At 44.8% G+C, this 17,410-nt stretch overlaps 1 protein-coding gene and 1 long non-coding RNA gene across 3 annotated transcripts in view; one reads left to right on the top strand and one right to left on the bottom strand.

Annotated features, from left to right (window-relative positions):
• The window catches only part of LOC142938635 (uncharacterized), a 366,584-nt gene that overhangs the window by 213,540 nt on the left and 135,634 nt on the right, over positions 1 to 17,410 (bottom strand). The window lies entirely within an intron of this gene.
• smg1 (SMG1 nonsense mediated mRNA decay associated PI3K related kinase) overlaps positions 1 to 17,410 on the top strand; it is a 60,879-nt gene that overhangs the window by 30,528 nt on the left and 12,941 nt on the right. The window contains exons 29-50 of one of the 2 annotated variants that reach the window (XM_076081899.1): positions 480 to 725; positions 1,356 to 1,507; positions 2,191 to 2,326; positions 2,812 to 2,956; positions 3,274 to 3,412; positions 3,973 to 4,191; positions 4,289 to 4,409; positions 5,611 to 5,772; positions 5,947 to 6,179; positions 6,934 to 7,088; positions 8,469 to 8,691; positions 8,868 to 9,114; positions 11,068 to 11,297; positions 11,511 to 11,756; positions 11,839 to 11,977; positions 12,755 to 12,864; positions 13,053 to 13,274; positions 13,368 to 13,561; positions 13,748 to 13,920; positions 14,167 to 14,446; positions 16,283 to 16,555; positions 16,652 to 16,886. In XM_076081899.1, the coding sequence (XP_075938014.1) occupies positions 480 to 725; positions 1,356 to 1,507; positions 2,191 to 2,326; positions 2,812 to 2,956; positions 3,274 to 3,412; positions 3,973 to 4,191; positions 4,289 to 4,409; positions 5,611 to 5,772; positions 5,947 to 6,179; positions 6,934 to 7,088; positions 8,469 to 8,691; positions 8,868 to 9,114; positions 11,068 to 11,297; positions 11,511 to 11,756; positions 11,839 to 11,977; positions 12,755 to 12,864; positions 13,053 to 13,274; positions 13,368 to 13,561; positions 13,748 to 13,920; positions 14,167 to 14,446; positions 16,283 to 16,555; positions 16,652 to 16,886 (4,280 nt within the window). Of the gene's footprint in view, positions 1 to 479; positions 726 to 1,355; positions 1,508 to 2,190; positions 2,327 to 2,811; positions 2,957 to 3,273; positions 3,413 to 3,972; positions 4,192 to 4,288; positions 4,470 to 5,610; positions 5,773 to 5,946; positions 6,180 to 6,933; positions 7,089 to 8,468; positions 8,692 to 8,867; positions 9,115 to 11,067; positions 11,298 to 11,510; positions 11,757 to 11,838; positions 11,978 to 12,754; positions 12,865 to 13,052; positions 13,275 to 13,367; positions 13,562 to 13,747; positions 13,921 to 14,166; positions 14,447 to 16,282; positions 16,556 to 16,651; positions 16,887 to 17,410 lie in introns of both variants that reach the window. The other variant, XM_076081891.1, reaches the window with a different exon arrangement.

Below are 17,410 nucleotides of genomic sequence, written 5' to 3'. Positions count from 1 at the left end.
AACAGTGTTGTCCCATTCCGCCGAGCTGGCACAATGTAGTAAATGTTAGCTAAGTAGTTAACCATGACGCCGTGTTGGAGAGGCAGGAGCAGCAGTAAGAACCGTAGACTGGGCCTTCGTAGGGAGGGCTTCCTTAGGATTTTTTCAACGATACTTATTGGTTCTTTTCTTTATCAATACTCTTATTGTTTATGTTTCATTACTAAATATTTGCTTTTTGATGTGTTGTTTTTAACAATAAATTCAGAACAATTGTTATATTTAAAAAAATAAGTAAATGTTTCTAGAGCAGCAACGATAATGTTTAGAACAGCAACGTCTCATAAATCTAAAATGAAATGACAAATCTTCCTGAGTGAAGTCAGTCATCCTTCCTGTTCTCTGTCCTCCAGGCTCTGCTGGTAGAGGGAAGAGGGCTGCTTTGTTTTTAAGATGCATGGGAAAGTATGCTCACTAATGCCATGTCCATTCTTGTACAGGCTACTCTTCCACCATAGACGGCCACCTAATGGAGCTTTGTCTGACCGCTGTCAAATTTGCTCGGAAAAAAGGCAACATCGCCCTGGCGTCCCGCCTGCTCAGCCAATGTAGCGACGGGACGCAAGAAGAGGATCAACAGGACGAGCTGAGCCAGGCCTTCAGGCGGCTCACCTTGGAGGGTACTCTGGGAGAGAAATGGGGACCAGAGCTGCAGATCGAAAAAGCCAAAGTCCTGAGAACTGCAGGTGACCAACAGTAGACATTCACCATGAAATAGATTGATTGAGTTTTAACATGGCCGCTTTAAACACGAGCGTTTTTTATCAATCCGGTGGTCGTCAACACGTTTGATAGCTCACAGCTATAGACTCCGCTGGTGTTTTGGTTTAACGAGTGACCGTGTTAACTGGTGACCTTTTAGCCGAAGCGTCCCTGGTTGTTGAGGCACCAGTTAACACGTTCATCACTATTTAAAGTGAAACTCCTGTTGCTCTGAAACAGTCGTGATCCTGTCAGGATTCCGTAGGACTTGAGTCTGCTGGTATTCGATTATATAACGATTCTGACACGTGAACATGCAACAAGCAGACACTTTGATGATGGTACCAGTTTTAATTCATTGTTTACAGCGTTGCCAACATGCGCTCTGCATAGTTTTGTTGACCTCTGCTATAAAAGGGTCTCAAAGCACACAAAACCTAAAGATGCAGAACAGTGACAACAAAACATGGCTCACAAAATGTCAGCTGACAAAGACATAAAGGCTGATCCCAGCTAACACATTTATTGCCAAGCGTCCTCTGTTTCTGTATCTCTTCAGTGTGTTGTTGGTGTTGTTCTGGACATGTTTTCTCCAACAGTGTCTCTGTCCTCAGGCCAGTCGATGGCGGCCATGGAGATGCTGAGCAGGGCTGGCCTGTCCTACTGCCATGTGGGGAAGAATGAAGGGGCCGCCTGCCGCTCACTGCTGACACTGTGCAAATGGCTGCTGGCTGACTGGAAGGACATGACGCCTCAGCTTAAACAGGCACGCTCACCTTTCAATACAGCTCTACATTTACCCAAGTTTTGGTGTTACAATATAAGCCTGACATTTCCATAATACTATTTATTGGTACAAAGCATGTTGTACTATTTTTGTGAGATGCACAGACAGCAGTTTTCTTGGCCCACTTTGCATTTTAAGAAGTTTCAACTGGGGATTCAGATCTTCTGTCTAAGAAGTGTAATTGACAGTGAGGCTCCAGGCTAACTTCTTTACCACCACCCCAAAACATTATTTCAGACTTAAAGTCAGTGTAAAACATCCTAATTGTTATCCTTCTACTTTGTTATTGTCAACTATAGTGGTTATTTATATATAAACACATAATTCAAATGATTAGGAAATAATAGATTGTAATTTTATTTAAAGGCAAAATAAATCTTCTTAGAGCTCGTGTTGGGGAGATAAACGGATCTCTGGGGACAAAAAGCTGTTGGCACGCCGGCCTCCTGCACACAAGGAAAGCACCCACCTGTATTCTAAGGGTGGTCTCGCAGAAATCTTACAGCCCCACAAAATACCTTTATACAATAACACAAACCTTTTTTTTCGGGTGTTGACCTCATAAAATCTGACTTATTGTAATGTAGTTCTTCTTTACAGTGTGGGCTGGGTGGTGGTGTTATGGAGGAAATAATTAAAGGACTGCTGGTGTTTTGGTTTAGGTGGTAAAGAGGCCGGGAGCCGTAAACTCGTCCAACGCTGTGGGCAGCTTGTCACCTCTGAGCCGGAATATTGCTGCTCTGCTGGAGCTTCCTCTAGAGGACCAGGGGATTCCCCACATCATTGCTGAGACCTCAGGTAACATTCGCAGTACACCTAGAATAACACATACACGGCTAAGTGTCCACACTCAACAGGTGTTAAAGTCTTCATACCTCTAGTCTAGAGGTATGAAGACACATCCAGATATGTCCGTACGCCTTCATTAATATCTAAACTACCAGGGTCTTGTACCACAGAGACAGAGCACAATTAAGTCACGCCCACACCGGAGGGTCAGTTTGCCATCCTGGATAAACTCATATTGCAAACAGCTTACCACATAATCTTCAGTATTATCCATCATTGTAGTTATTTACTGCACCCCTGGCAGACAGACCTAGGATGCTACGATAATCTTTTGACATGCTGAAATCTGATGTTTTTACCCAGCTACAGCCATGTAGTTTGCATTTCAGCGCTGGGATGCATATTGTGGCGCTGATTGTGTTCCGTTCGAATAGTTGTGGTTTTCAGAGTATGACAAAAAGTATAGTAGTGTTGTTTGGTCCTTCCCTGTGCAGTGAGTGTGGGCGTTGGGGAGCCCGACTTTGTGTTGGGCCAACTCTACCAGCTGTCCACCAGCCTGGCTCCAGAGATGGCCAAGTCCTGGGCAGCGCTGGCCAGCTGGGCTTACCGCTGGGGCCGGAAAGTGGTGGATAATGCCAGGTGTGTGTGTGTGTGTGTGTGTGTGTGTGTGTGTGTGTGTGTGTGTGTGTGTGTGTGTGTGTGTGTGTGTGTGTGTGTGTGTGTGTGTGTGTGTGTGTGTGTGTGTGTGTGTGTGTGTGTGTGTGTGTGTGTGTGTGTGTGTGTGTGTGTGTGTGTGTGTGTGTGTGTGTGTGTGTGTGTGTGTGTACTGTCTTGGATTTAATTAATTCCACCATTGTAAAGTTCATAATATTGTGTGAGAGGTGTTTCTTCAACTGAATCAAAACTGCATCAACTCTAGAAATGGCGTACTGAAGGATATCTTTTTTTTGTCTCAGCCAAGGGGAGGGGTTGCCTCTTCTTCCTGGAGAAAAAAAGGAGATAGAGGAGCTGCTGCCAGCAACCACCAGTGAAGAAGACAAGGACACCATCTTTAGCATTCTCGGACAGGCCATGTGTCGACCTACTGGCATACAGGTACAACTCTTTATTTAGGATTGTATCTTACAACAGACGGACAGACACAGAAAGAATAGTCATTTAGTAATGGGTAAAGGAAAACAATGTAAGCAAATATGCAAAATACCGTAATATTACTAGAAACTTTCAATTTAATAACGGGGAGGAAAAGCTGTCACATCTACACCATGGATTACTGTTTATGACAGATATTATGTGGTTTTGCTGCATGTTTCAGCATAATTCACATCCAGCCAATATACTCAAAATGTGTTTTTCAACTAGCAATTCTAGACGTGGGTGATGATGGCTGCCAGGTCTTATAAAACTTCCCAGTCGATCTCCTCAGGGCAATTTATCTTTACCAACTCATTCCTCCACGGCTTATTTTGTGTGCTTATCGTCAACTGTGTCGACAAACAATTAGCACACATGATCTGATGAAAAAGGATGATGTAAACTTGGTAGCCTCTTCAGTTTAACTCAAAAAAGTCTACATCTCTAAAGTAGTGTCTGGAATGTTGGGTGATTCCGGGTGAATCAGACGGTTCTCATCCTGCTGTTGTGTTGTTTTCTAGGATGAGGACATGGCTCTACAGCAGGAGGACGACGAGGACGACATGGTCGACGTGATCTGGCGCCAGCTCACTGGCTCGTGCCCCTGGCTGGGGGAGGCGGGCCAGCCTGTCACAGATGGCCTGATCCGGGTCTGGAGACGGGTGGTGGACCGCATCTTCGGCCTCTACCGGGTCTCCTGCCAGGCCTATTTTACCTTCCTGAAGCTCAATGCTGGACAGGTGAGACATAGTTACACTTAGCCATGGTTACACTTGTCTTTTTGTGTTGCTGGGAGTGAGGGCAGCTTCTATTCTAAGTGTCTGTTGTGTGTTTTAGATCCCTATAGATGAGGATGACCCCAAACTCCTGCTGTCCTATCACAACAGCAAGCAGAGCAACGACGATGTGATTGTCATGGCAACCCTGCGACTCCTCCGTCTGCTGGTGAAGCATGCTGGTGAACTGAGGGAGGGGCTTGAGCTGGGTTTAGCCTCCACCCCTACTGCACCCTGGAGGGGTATGTCGTACTGCAAAATGACGGGGGGGGGGGGGAGGGGGCGTGCATGCACACCGTGCTTTCTTCAACGGCATGTACAGCGTCCTAACCTCAGCGTCCCCAGACCAATTCAAACATCTAGGACCTCGGACCCTCTCAGGGAAATGTTTACCTTTACATTTGAAGTGAAATGCATCGACCTGGTGCACTTTGAGAGCCACATTAAGAGACCACATCAGTGTTATGCTCCTGTAAACTATCTTGTGCTCTAGCAGTAGTGGAATGTAACTAGGGAGTTAAATATCGTACTTTTAACTTCACTACATTTATTTGACAGTATTGTTCACTAGCTACTTTGCAGATTCTTAATACAATATATAAATCAACTAATGGACTGTGATGATGTGTTACGTAGGGCTGGACCCCGATATTCCACTATTTGGATATTCGTTTGTTGTGTAGGTATTTAGGATTAAGATATTCACTGTTTTTTTTAAAACACTCCAAACCTTTTGGAAAATGCTCCTCAAGAACAAGGACCAAGCGCAGATTCACTCCGTCCCTTCAAAAAGCACTAAAAACACCCCGTTAACCTCTAACCGTTTTACTCGTCCGTCAACATTGCTTAACGGTCTGTTTCTGTGCTGTATGCTTTTCAATGTTTCTCTCTTTTGTATTTCCTTTGAAAAGTATCTTTGAGTTTTTTTGAGAAGTAAGAACACATTTTAACTCTGTGAAGCTGTTTTAGAGTAGAGATATCGTTTTGCGTCATCTAATCTTCTTTTATAGAGACCACTGATCAGAATCCATATCGGCCGTTAAAGGTGGATCACAGCACCCTTACTTCTGCCTTCCCTGTGGCTTACAAACTAGTCATAGTCGAGCTAGAGAATCACTAACCGATCAGACACTGGTCACTACCGGCTGGTTGTCATCTGATCAGGCTGGAGCACTTTTATTTTGAGATGTGTTTGAGTGAGAGAAGGTCCTGACACGAGGCACTCTGAGTAAATGTAACTTATTTAATAGTCATACACGATTGAATTTCAATTTCCCATCAAAGAATAGTGAGAACAATGTATGCTGTCAATGATAGTTCTTAGAGAAGGACGATGTAAGCTGCTGCCTTTCTAAACTCTGCTGTAATTTGTGTCCTCCTCAGGTATCATACCGCAGCTCTTCTCCCGTCTCAACCATCCAGAAGCGTACATCCGACAGAGTATCTGCAGCCTGCTGTGTCGAGTGGCCCAGGACTCCCCTCACCTCATCCTCTACCCTGCCATCGTGGGCTCACTCTCCTTGGGAGGAGAGGCTCAGAATGCAGGTATTCTTTAACATGCGACGCTGGTCAAACAGGCTGGAAGTCCATAACATTCCTCATTCATGTGATTGCCGCTGGTCAAAACAAGATACAAAATGGTATATAAGTGAGAATATCATTCAGTAACCTTATTGACAATAACAATGTAAATACTCTAGATGTGAATTCTGTCGACAGGGAGTAAACTGCCGTCAGCTCTGCCCACCTTCTTGGACAGCATGCAGGGAAAGGGCCTGGTTGGGGAGGAGGAGGAGGAGGAGGAGGAGGAGGAGCAGGAGAGCGGCGACCAAGGAGGTGCTCCAGAAGAGCTGGCAACGTTTTGCTCCAGTCAAGACCAGGCCATGATGCAGGACTGTTACAGCAAGATCGTGGAGAAGCTGTCTTTTGCTAACCCTACTATGGTGCTTCAGGTAGGAGGGTGCGCGCAGTGAGACTTCTGCACTGTTTGATGACCAGAGTTTCAACCAGTGGAAACGGTCCTGCCGTATTTACTTTGTCTTACTTGTCAAAAATGCGATGTAATATCAGACAGAGCAGAGTACCTGCTTTAGCTCCTTTTCTACTGCAGGGTTAAGGTCCCCGGAAGCTAGTGACCTTTTTATGTAGTCATTGCGTTTCAACCGCAGGGTTCAGGGTCTAAATTAAGTTCCGGGGACATTTTACCCCCAAAAAGGCTCTGGTCAGGAGGTAGTACTTTTCTAAAAGTACGGAAACTTTTCAAGGTGGGCTTTGTAGGGATGACCGCCGCTGGCTGGGAAAACACCCACAGCAGTGGGGAAATATTCCCATTGCAGATGACACTGTCAAAAAACCTTTGCACTCAAGAAAGAGTAAAATTGTGAACAAAGTGTTGACTATTTATTTCATGTTTCTACATTGAGAAGTCTTTTAGATCAATATTTTGTGACTTTTGTTTAGTAAAATAATTTTCAATAATACTTCCATCAATTATTATGCTTTATTGACTTGCATAACCACTTAGCTTAGGTTGTACAGATCTAAGGGATATGAAGTTTTTCAGGATACTCATAGAAATGATATCACGATTTGCAAAAATACCCATGTAGGCAGCGGGGAAATATTTCTTTTGTGGGCTTCCAAGGGTTAAATCGGATGCACGCTGTAGTCCTAAGATGTTGCTAACTATTCCTGTGTGATGATCAGGTCCAGCAGCTGGTGGGTGAGCTGCGCAGAGTCACCTTACTGTGGGATGAGCTGTGGTTGGGCGTGTTACAACAGCAACACATGCACGTCCTACGAAGGATCCAGCAGCTGGAGGACGAGGTCAAGAGAGTCCAGAACAACAACACACTGCGCAGGTGAGGCTCACCTTCTTCTACCTGAGCTCCAGGAGCCTCTGAGTCAATGTTCTGTTTAATACATGAAAAGGACCTGGATAAAAGGGAAGAGGTGAAATCATCAATAGTTTTTATTCTTATCAGCCGCTGTGTCCTTTGGTTTGTCTCCATTTTGACTCCTTGTTTTACTTAAATCGTGTGACATAACAAATCAATCCGGTAAGTGGTCCTCCGCACCAGTGTGCTCATGCAGGATGCATTTAAGTATGGCCATTAGGGCTGCAACTAACAACTATTGTGGTCATTTAATAATCTGTTAATTGTTACTTGGATTAAATGGTTAATTGGTTAAAAATGAAAAAAAGCTAAATTTTATTATTTCCAAAAAACGGAACACATTCCTTCTTATAAAATGCTCTTTTACTACAATTGAGTACAACTTTATACAATAAATGGACCGAGAATAAAAGACAAATGTAATTCATTCATTTGACAGCTCTCGAGACTCCCCTGATGCCACTCGATTTACAAACGCATTTATTCCAACAGGGAATTATCTGTAGCCAATCAGATGCGTCCTCCATTTTCAACCAATCACGTGGGTGCGCCCCCCAAGGGCATACTCTTACGCCATACTGCGGTAAGGAACGGGTTGGAAAGCAAACGGAGGAAACTATTTAGCTTTAGTCCAAACGTTTGACTTGTGTTGAAACAATAGTAGGCAGATAAGTCTGTAAAGATCCCCAAAGGATCAAAGAAAGGAATGCAGCGACTGTATTGAAGATCACTTCCACGATGTTAAAGGAATACTCCCGCACCAAGCATGTTAACGCTACTGTTACTGACATTAGCTAAGTTAAGTTGGCTTACTTACCTACTTAAAGTGTCGATCTTATAATTAACTATTTTGTGAGAGAAGACGTAACCAGCCAGTATTAGTTTGATATAACAGCCGGCTAACACTAGCTAGCTTTTGCTAATGCTAACTGTGTGTGTGTTGTAATCCAGACCTCTCTGTCCGTTGACATAATCAAGCTGGCTGCGCATGCTTTTAGTGCATGTGAGCGTGCCCCACTGGCTACCTCACGGTGACCAGTACTCTCTTCACTGGGATGAGATCCGGCAGCCGAAGCTCTTTCTTCAGATTGTCAGTGTTAAAACAGTCAGTGAAGGGAAGGGAGGCAGGGGAGAACCAGAACCAGGGCTGTTTACAATGTTATCCTGACCTGCACTGATGGAAAACAGTGGAACAGTCTACTGCGCCCAGTGCACACTGCTGTGTGCACTGGGGGTCGTCTAAAGACGACCAAGCACACATAACTGTGTTAAACCACCTGTTAAAGTTCTATGCTATTCTAGTCTGTCCTTGCAAGTCTAGTTACACTCTCTGTTGTGCTGCAGGGATGAAAAGACTGCCATTATGCGTGAGAAGCACTCTGCTCTGATGCGCCCCGTGGTTTTCGCCCTGGATCACGTCTGCAGCATCACAGCAGCTCCAGCAGAGACGCCGCATGAGACGTGGTTCCAGCAGACCTACGGTGATTCCATCACCTCGGCCCTGGAGCGCTTGAGAAACCCCTCCAACCCTGCCAACCCCGCCAGCAGCTGGCTTCCCTTCAAACAGGTGTGGGTTAGCACCTATACTGTATATGCTGTTGATTCACTAAGGATTTCAGATAGGCCCATTTGCATGAATGTAGGCTCAAAAATAGTTCAATGCGTCTGTAACACATACATCATTATTATACATAGTGCATAAAACCTTTTGCAAGCTTGACTCAACTTGTGTGCGTTGGTCAGATCATGCTGAGCCTGCAGCAGCGTGCTCAGAAGAGAACCAGCTATCTGCTTCATCTGGATGAGATCAGTCCTCGACTGGTGTCCATGACCACAACAGAGATGGCCCTGCCTGGCGAGGTGTCTGCATCAGACGCTGTGACCATACAGAGCGTGGGCAACACCATCACCATCCTGCCCACCAAGACGAAGCCCAAGAAGCTCTTCTTCCTGGGCTCAGATGGACGCAACTACCCATATCTTTTTAAAGGTGGGTGATAGTGATGTTAATAAATAACACTGACATTAAGAATTATTACGGATTAAAGTGAAGTTATCAGTTAAACGGAGCAAAACACGGAGGAACAGTTTGTCTCACCAAAATGAGAATAGCTGGTCCACCATAAAGATCTAGTGTGAAGTATTTGCCGCCATCTTGCAGCGAGGTTCCAGATTGTAACCAGCTGAAACTTCTCCCGTATGCTAAGTGTGTAGGGTACATCCCAAGTCTCTTATTTGTCATTTCCTCGCTCCTCGATCCTCACTTGAACCGGAAGTTGTTCTGCTCCGCCATATTGACGGCCGTCCCAAAGCTCTTATTTCTGCTCCAAGGAGCGAAGAGAGATCTCAGAGGAGCCATGAGCGAGGACGCACGAGAACAGCCTTCCAGGAAGTGTTTTAACGGCCGACACGCCCCCTCATTGTTCATCAGTTATGTGATTGGATGCTGCAGCCGATCGGACTGACTGACTGGAGTTCAACACCAGAGTGAAGACAGATCACAGAATAAACTCAAGCTTTATATTTGATTAGTTTTCTGATTCACCATCTGGTTTAAATAAATGTTCATTGTAGACTGAACAACAAAAGGACCACAAACAACTTTCTTCATTTATTAGAAAGATTTGTGTTTTCATGATCTGATATTTCCCTCAATAACTTTTATTATGGATACAATTAAAGTCAGAGAGAGCTGGAGAGACTAAACACTTTTTACATCATTTATCATCATTTCATTCAGTCACGTGAGGCTGATCATTCAGCTGGTTTGATGAGTTATATCATTTCAATTTAACCTGAAACATGGAGCCTAATAAATTAATTCCAGTGTTCAAAAATCACCATAATCATATTCTGGGTTAATTAATATTGACGTCACAATCAGAATTTCAAAACGTACAGATGCAAATAATTCATAAATAAGACAAACGCATTCTGCCGTAGAAATCGGTCCTGCGCTTATAAACAGAACACAGGACACAGTTTGTTAAACAGGTAACAGTAATCATCACTGTAGAGGTGTTTTCTCTCTGTATACTGTGTGTCTATTTATTATTAGTTATTATTAAGCTGTTAAATCCGACTGACAGTTGATCACAGCTGATCCAGCTGTGATCAACTGTGATCAGCGGCCGCCGTTAGCAGATACAGACGTGGCTTCACGTGACGCAACTGAGGTTTCCTTGAGTCTCTCTATGCATCCCTGGTAAGAGGGACTAAGACGCAAGGAAAGGACGCAAGTGAAACTAAGAGATGCAATTAAGAGACTTGGGATGTACCCTAGGTGTACTACGGTGCCAACGCATGGCATGAAAATGCAAAGAGCCAGTGTTTGGTTTGTCCGTTCTGGGCTACTGTAGAATCCTGGCAGCCGGCTCTGTGAAGAGGACCCGCTACGTATGTAGACATAAACGGCTCATTCTAACCAAAATACAACAATCTATAAATTGATACCTATGGCTGGTGTGGAACTCCTGTCAGCCCCTTCCATCAAGCATGAATTCATATTTACAGTCTCCCAATTGAACCCACTTCTTTTAAACATTGAATACACTTAGAACACACAAAAGGCCAAGTTACCACATGACAGGATGCTGACAAGCAGTAAGCATTGTAACAATTACATAAACAATGTAACAGGCTTTTTTAAATAAAATTTTTAAGGAAGTGAAGTTTGGTGAAAGTTGTAGGCGTAGTTTGTTTTTAAGAAGTGTTAGTGCTGCTGCATTGAATGGCCTTCGATTTTATTGGTGTTATGAAGAGTCATGTATACAGTTTTGGGTCTTCACCATTTTCTTATACGTTGCTCCTCTTGTGCATTGCACACAATGCAAGTTCTAAATTGGAGCTAATTCAAACTGCATCTTCTCTGCATGTCTGACACTGCACCAGTCCTGCTTTCATTGAAGAGTGTCAGTAGTAATTCAAACCGTGTCTTTCTCAGGTCTGGAGGATTTGCATTTAGATGAGCGCATCATGCAGTTCCTGTCGATTGTCAACACCATGTTCACTAAGATCAACCAGCAGGAGCAGCCGCACTTCCACGCTCGCCACTACTCCGTCACCCCCCTCGGAACCCGATCAGGACTCATCCAGTGGGTGGATGGAGCCACGCCCCTCTTTGGCCTCTACAAGCGCTGGCAACAGAGGGAGGCTGTGCTGCAAGCTCAAAAGGTAACTGTGATATGCTGCACTGTAAAGAGTTAAGTCAATTAAACTCAGCCAGGTGAAGAGCGAGAGTTTGTTTATCTAAATGACAGCAGGCAATTTTCTGACCACCTTTCCTGTTTGCGACCCCACGTTCAGGCCTGTTGCCGTTTGAGAGTTTTTCCTCGCAGCTAACTTGACATGTATTTTTTTTGTTGTTGTTTTTTGCGTCCTGATCAGGCCCAAGACTCATTCCAGCAGCAGCCAGTGCCTCCAGTACCCCGCCCCAGTGAGCTGTACTACAGCCGCATCGGGCCAGCTCTGAAGGCAGTGGGGCTCAGTCTAGATGTGACTCGACGAGACTGGCCTCTCAGCGTCATGAAGGAGGTGCTGAAAGAGTTGATGGAGGCTACACCCTCCAACCTACTGGCCAGGGAGCTGTGGTGTTCCTGCACCACACCCAGCGAGTGGTGGAGGGTCACTCAGGTAATCAAAGATTGAGATGTGTGATGTGATTGAAACTATCAATGTTCTGTTTGGTTGTAATTCCTTTTCTTTTGTGCTGCAGTCCTATGCCAGGTCCACTGCTGTCATGTCAATGGTGGGATACATCATCGGCCTCGGCGACCGTCACCTCGACAATGTGTTGATTGACATGACCACTGGAGAAGTGGTGCACATTGACTACAACGTATGCTTTGAAAAAGGTCAGTTTCAACTGGTTTACTGTGCCTTGTCTACCGACTCATTGGTTTCTGCTGATTTTATTCATGTGTCCAATTTCCATTGCTTCTTAAATTGATTTGTGAGGCATGTCATAAAGATTGACTGTATGCCAAGTCCCACCCTCGAACGCAGACTGGCCAATCATAGCATATCATCAGGCCAGCTCCCTGACTCCCAAGGCTCATTTATCTTGAGTAAGCTGAGTGGTGATAAGACCATAGATTGTACATTAAAAGTGTCCAAAGTCACCGTGATGTCATTAGTTTGTGGACTAAGCTTTTGAAGCATCACGTTCAGCTTTTTAACCATCGCCGTCTTGGTTTTTATGCAACCAGAAGTGACAGAAGAGGGTGGAGCTAAGAACAACTGACACAACTGTGGTAGAGACCTGTCAATCACTGTGTAGCCCCGCCCTAAAGCATCCCCTGCTTTATGGTCTGTTTGACTCTAAATGGACCATAATGTACTAAATGAACATCATGCTGTATTGAAGAAGACTTGAAACTAGAGATTGAGACCATAAACTCATGTTTACAATGTTTACTGAGGTAATAAATCAAGAGAGAAGTAGAGTCATTTTCTCATAGACTTCTATACAACCAGAGGAGTCGCCCCCTGATTACCTCCCTCTCATGACAAAAGATGCAGGTTTTAGGCACTTTTTCATTGGCTTCACTTTTCAGAACCAAAGGTTGCTGCTTCAATAAGACAGAGAATGGTATGTTTAATGTTTCTATCTATTTTGTGTTTGTCACTAGGGAAGAGCCTGCGGGTGCCAGAGAAGGTCCCATTCAGGATGACCCACAACATTGAGACAGCTCTGGGAGTCACTGGGGTGGAGGGCATCTTTAGGCTGTCCTGTGAACAGGTTACTGTCATATCACACTGTGAACTGTGTATATACTTACCATGCAGGACTTGATTGTAAAACCACTTGTACACCTGTTGAGGCCTTAAGGCATATAGTGTGCCGGACCTAGTCTTGATCTCTAATAATAGTGTTTGCCGTGTCGGCAGATATTTGCTGCTCTGCTGAAGTCAGTTATGTCATTTCAGGTGGTTCAGATGATGCGTCGGGGCAGAGAGACCCTGCTGACTCTTCTGGAGGCCTTCGTCTATGACCCCCTGGTGGACTGGACTGCTGGGGGGGAGGTGGGCTTTGCTGGTGCAGTGTATGGAGGAGGAGGAGGCCAACAGGCTGACAGCAAGCAAAGCAAGAGGGAGATGGAGAGAGACATCACACGCTCGCTCTTCTCCTCCAGGGTGGCTGAGATTAAGGTGAGGTCATGACAGTACACTGTCCAGAATGACCAGAAGCAAAGCATTTGAGGATTCTGAATGTAATTGCTGGACTGTGTTGAATGTGTGCAGGTGAACTGGTTTAAGAATCGTGACGAGATGCTGGCAGTGCTGCCACAGGTGGAAGAGGCTTTGGAAGAGTACTTGGTCCTGCAGGAGCTGCTCTGCCAGGGGGAGAAGCTCCAAGCCAAACTTCAAGAGGAGATGGCCTTCCTGGAGGGAGCTGAGAACCATCCAGACCATCTGATCCTCACCCTGGAGCAAAGGTCTGAGACAGCACAATATGAATGTATTCCAAATCCACGTTAAAATGAATCCTTCAGTCATTAATCATTTTACATTCATTTTCTCTCTTTATATGCAGTCAGGCAGATGGCTCGTATAGATACTGTATGCAACAATAAGTAAACCCACATTCTGAAAGCTTATTTATCCAGCCCTCCTTGTCTCAGGTACTCTGAACACACCCAGCTGCAGTCGCAGCAGCGGACTGTGCAGGAGGCCATTCAGAGCAAGCTAGCTGACCTGGACCAATGGATCTCCCAGTACCAGGCAGCTTTTTCCAACCTGGAGGCCACCCAGCTGGCCAGCCTGCTGCAGGACATCAGCAGCCCCATAGATCTGGGTAAGTCCCCTGGAAATGATGGTAAAGTAAATTGATGTAGCGTGTCTTGAGCCACAATTGTGAAGATGATGTAGTTCATTACCTAGTTATTATTGGGTGTTTATTAGGGTTAAACATTTTTAATTATGAAGAGGACGTGATGACATAGATATTCATTAACTCTGGTTTGCTGCTCGCTTTCAGGCCTTCTTTATTATCTGTAAACAAGTATGGTGAATCATGTTGTTAACTGTCCAACTCTTCCAGGTCCTCCTAGCTATGTGCCAGCCACGGCCTTCCTGCAGAATGCGGGCCAGGCCCACCTGATCAGCCAATGTGAGAGCCTGGAGGCGGAGGTGAGCTCTCTGCTGCAGCAGCGCCGTGGGGCCCTTCGTGGCTGCTTGGAGCAGCTGCACAGCTACGCTACGGTGGCTTTGCTGTACCCGCGGGCTACCCTGCTGCTGCACCGCGCCCACCAGTGGAAGGCCTGGTTAGAGGAACTGCTGAGAGACATGACAGTGGAGCACTGCCAGCACATCTACAGACAGTAAGGACCTGCAGAGGCTTTCCTTTATGGTATCACACAAACTATTAAGATCCCTTATGAAGCATTAACTTAATGTATCCTACCTTTGTCAAATGTACACCACGGCTAACTCAACAACTGACAAAACCGTCTGATTGTTAAGGGAGTCTGTGGATTTCCTACCCGGGCCACAAGGAATCAAATTACGTGTTGCTGTTTACTGTAGGCTTATTATTTATTTAATTTGACAAATTTACAGTCAATGAAATGGTCTTTTTCATAAATGACATGTAGTGATGAAATCAGTTGAAACTTTTTTAAACTGAGCGTCGCTTGCTGTGTGTGAGAGAGCGTGACAGAGGTGGGGGAGGGTGCTGGATTCAATAAGTTAGTAATCTCAATTCCAAAGTCAACGTTCTGAATGAGGCTTTGAACTATTCGGTAGGCTTATGTTACTCGTTGAAGAGTACAGTGTGAAATATTTAGTGCTTGCAAAGTAAAGTAAACAGAGGGTGGTGTGCTGCTTTTCTGTTTTCTTATTGCTGTGGAATTTAACACGCGTATTCAGCTTGCCACTAGTCAAACGGGTTTACACATTTTCACCTCATCAGCTTGAATTAAAGGATGATTATGGGTGCTGCCTTTGTATTGTATTATTAGTGTATGGTCAGCAGTCGTCTGAGCAGATTTATCTTGATCGAGACAAACTGAAAATAGTTTTTACACAAAGAAAAAAATAAGCTAATTACCGTTGCCCAATTTACAACAAGGGTCGAATAATTCTGAATTAGTTTTGAAGTTAATAAAGTTTAGCCTAACTCAACAACTCAACGAACGGTTTTCTAAGAGAAGAAACGCCTTCAATGTGATGGTGGTTTGGCAGCGCAGAGCACGTCCCTTGGTCATCTTTGAGGGAATCATGGAGAGACAGTATTTTGAGAAAAGTACAATGAAAGAAGTTGGTCAGGTGACATTTTGGGTCGGATCCGCTGTTCTTATCATATTTGAAGTCTATGAGGTCGTGTGCTTCCCCCACAGAGCATAAATGTAATGATCATTACCATATGTTCATAGCATGATGGTCATGAGAACACTACAATGCTGAACCCCTTTTTTTGCAATTTGGTCAAGTTAGATTCTTAGTGATGGGTTAGCGATGAGATAGAGAGAGGGATTATGGAATAGTGCCATCATTTAGTTTTTATATATTTAATATGTTAATATCCTGACTTCAGTGAAGAACTGGAACAAAAAGAAAAATACTGTCAGACAGTGTTTTTCTTTTTTTATGACCTTAAAAGTCATTAAGGTGAAAAGAAAAATCAGCAGTGTTGGAAGAATATTTCATATATAGCAATACTACAGTGTAAAATATTTTGTTACAAGGAAAAGGGGAGATTCCCAGCGACTGGAAGTGGACTGGCATCATGATGGAACTCTGTTAGCTCCATTATTTAGCCAAGTAGGACTGTGCTACCCACTGGCTGCTGACAGCTAACGTTATTAGCTGCTCTCCTGTCCATTTTGACACTGATTTGTTGTTCCCAATGTAGCATTATCAGGGAAGAAATAGGATGCGTCCCCTCAGGGTTATTAGCGCTTTTGGAAAGCATCGATGAGAAGAATCGGTAGTCACAGAAGCGTGCGATTCCAAGGAATCGGACAACGGGTTCTCAATTCCCATTCCTACCACTGAATATAGAAAATGGGTAACATTATGTATTAATGCACACCTTCGGGGCTCTAGCGGGCATAATCCTCATACTGGAACAGAACATTCTTATCAGTAAGATGATGTTGTAGTCCTGTAATGTGTCCTGCACACACTTCATCTTTGTTTGCCCCTCCCCTTTACAGATATGAGGTGCTGTTTGCCCCACAGCCTCCTGCTGCTTCCTCCCAGTTCCTGTCCAGTGTGGAATTGACTTTGCAGCACCAAGGGGCTGATACCAATGAGCGTGTGATGCACCAAGCAGAACGACTGAAGGCTGAGGGCACAACTGCCACAGCCTGTGAGGAGCAGCTGCAGGAGATTGAGCACTGCATCACGGTCTTCCTTCGGGAGAATGGAGAGCCGGGCTCCCTCAGCCTGGCTGGAATCATTACCTCTGCCCTCTGCACACTCTGCAGGTTTAACACACATCTTTCATTCCATCTTTCAACATACAAAATATATTGCAGTTGCAGGTGAACAGAAGGAAGTCACTCAGTGTTTTTTGTCCCTAGACGGAACCTGGTGATGGAGGGAGCAGCAGCCAGTGCTGGAGAGCAGCTGGTAGACCTGATATCTCGGGACGGGGCGTGGTTCCTGGAGGAGCTCTGCAGTATGATTGGAAATGTCAGTGCCCTGGCAACACTGCTGCAATGCTGCCCACTCCTGCCCCATGACCTGGATATGCCTGCTCCCTCAGCTATCACCCAAGCTGTCTACCTGGCCAACGCTGTGTACACCTGCTTGCAGGTAGATGCACCCTCAAAACACAGTGAAATCAATCAGTAATTGTTATTCTGTTTTAAAACCTTTATTTAAACAGGGAGGGCTGTTGAGAGCAAGCTTCCATTTACAAGGTTACTTATTACTGGTTAAACGGGATTAGCTTGACTACTTTTACAAGCTTTGCAGATTGTTTCAAGTATTTTAGAGCCAGTTTCCCAATTTCAATTTTTCAATTTGATCTATAGCTAACAAAGACATGCAAGATGCCTAGTTAGTTTGAAGAAGAATAAGTAGATGCCGACAGTTAGAAGCAGCCAAGTCTCTTTATAAAAATGAGGTTCTTACAATTTGATGTCATGTTATTGTCTGTAGGGGTTTGTCAAATTGGGGCAGCTCCTAAAGGTTGGAGAAGCGAGCTTGGTACCGTCTGGTCTGGAAAGTGAAAAAGCAGCACTTGTCCCCTCCCTCATTACCACCACTGAGGGCCCTTAACCCAAACGGCTGTAGTGGAGCTGTGTTCTTACCGGGCAGCTCCCAGGTGTGAATGT

This window comes from Anarhichas minor, unplaced genomic scaffold (genome assembly GCF_050575085.1).
Source record: "Anarhichas minor isolate MPS153535 unplaced genomic scaffold, ASM5057508v1 ptg000007l, whole genome shotgun sequence".
Classification (NCBI taxonomy): domain Eukaryota; kingdom Metazoa; phylum Chordata; class Actinopteri; order Perciformes; family Anarhichadidae; genus Anarhichas; species Anarhichas minor.
Note: the sequence above shows the minus strand (reverse complement) of the source record. Positions and strands in the feature narration are given on the sequence as shown.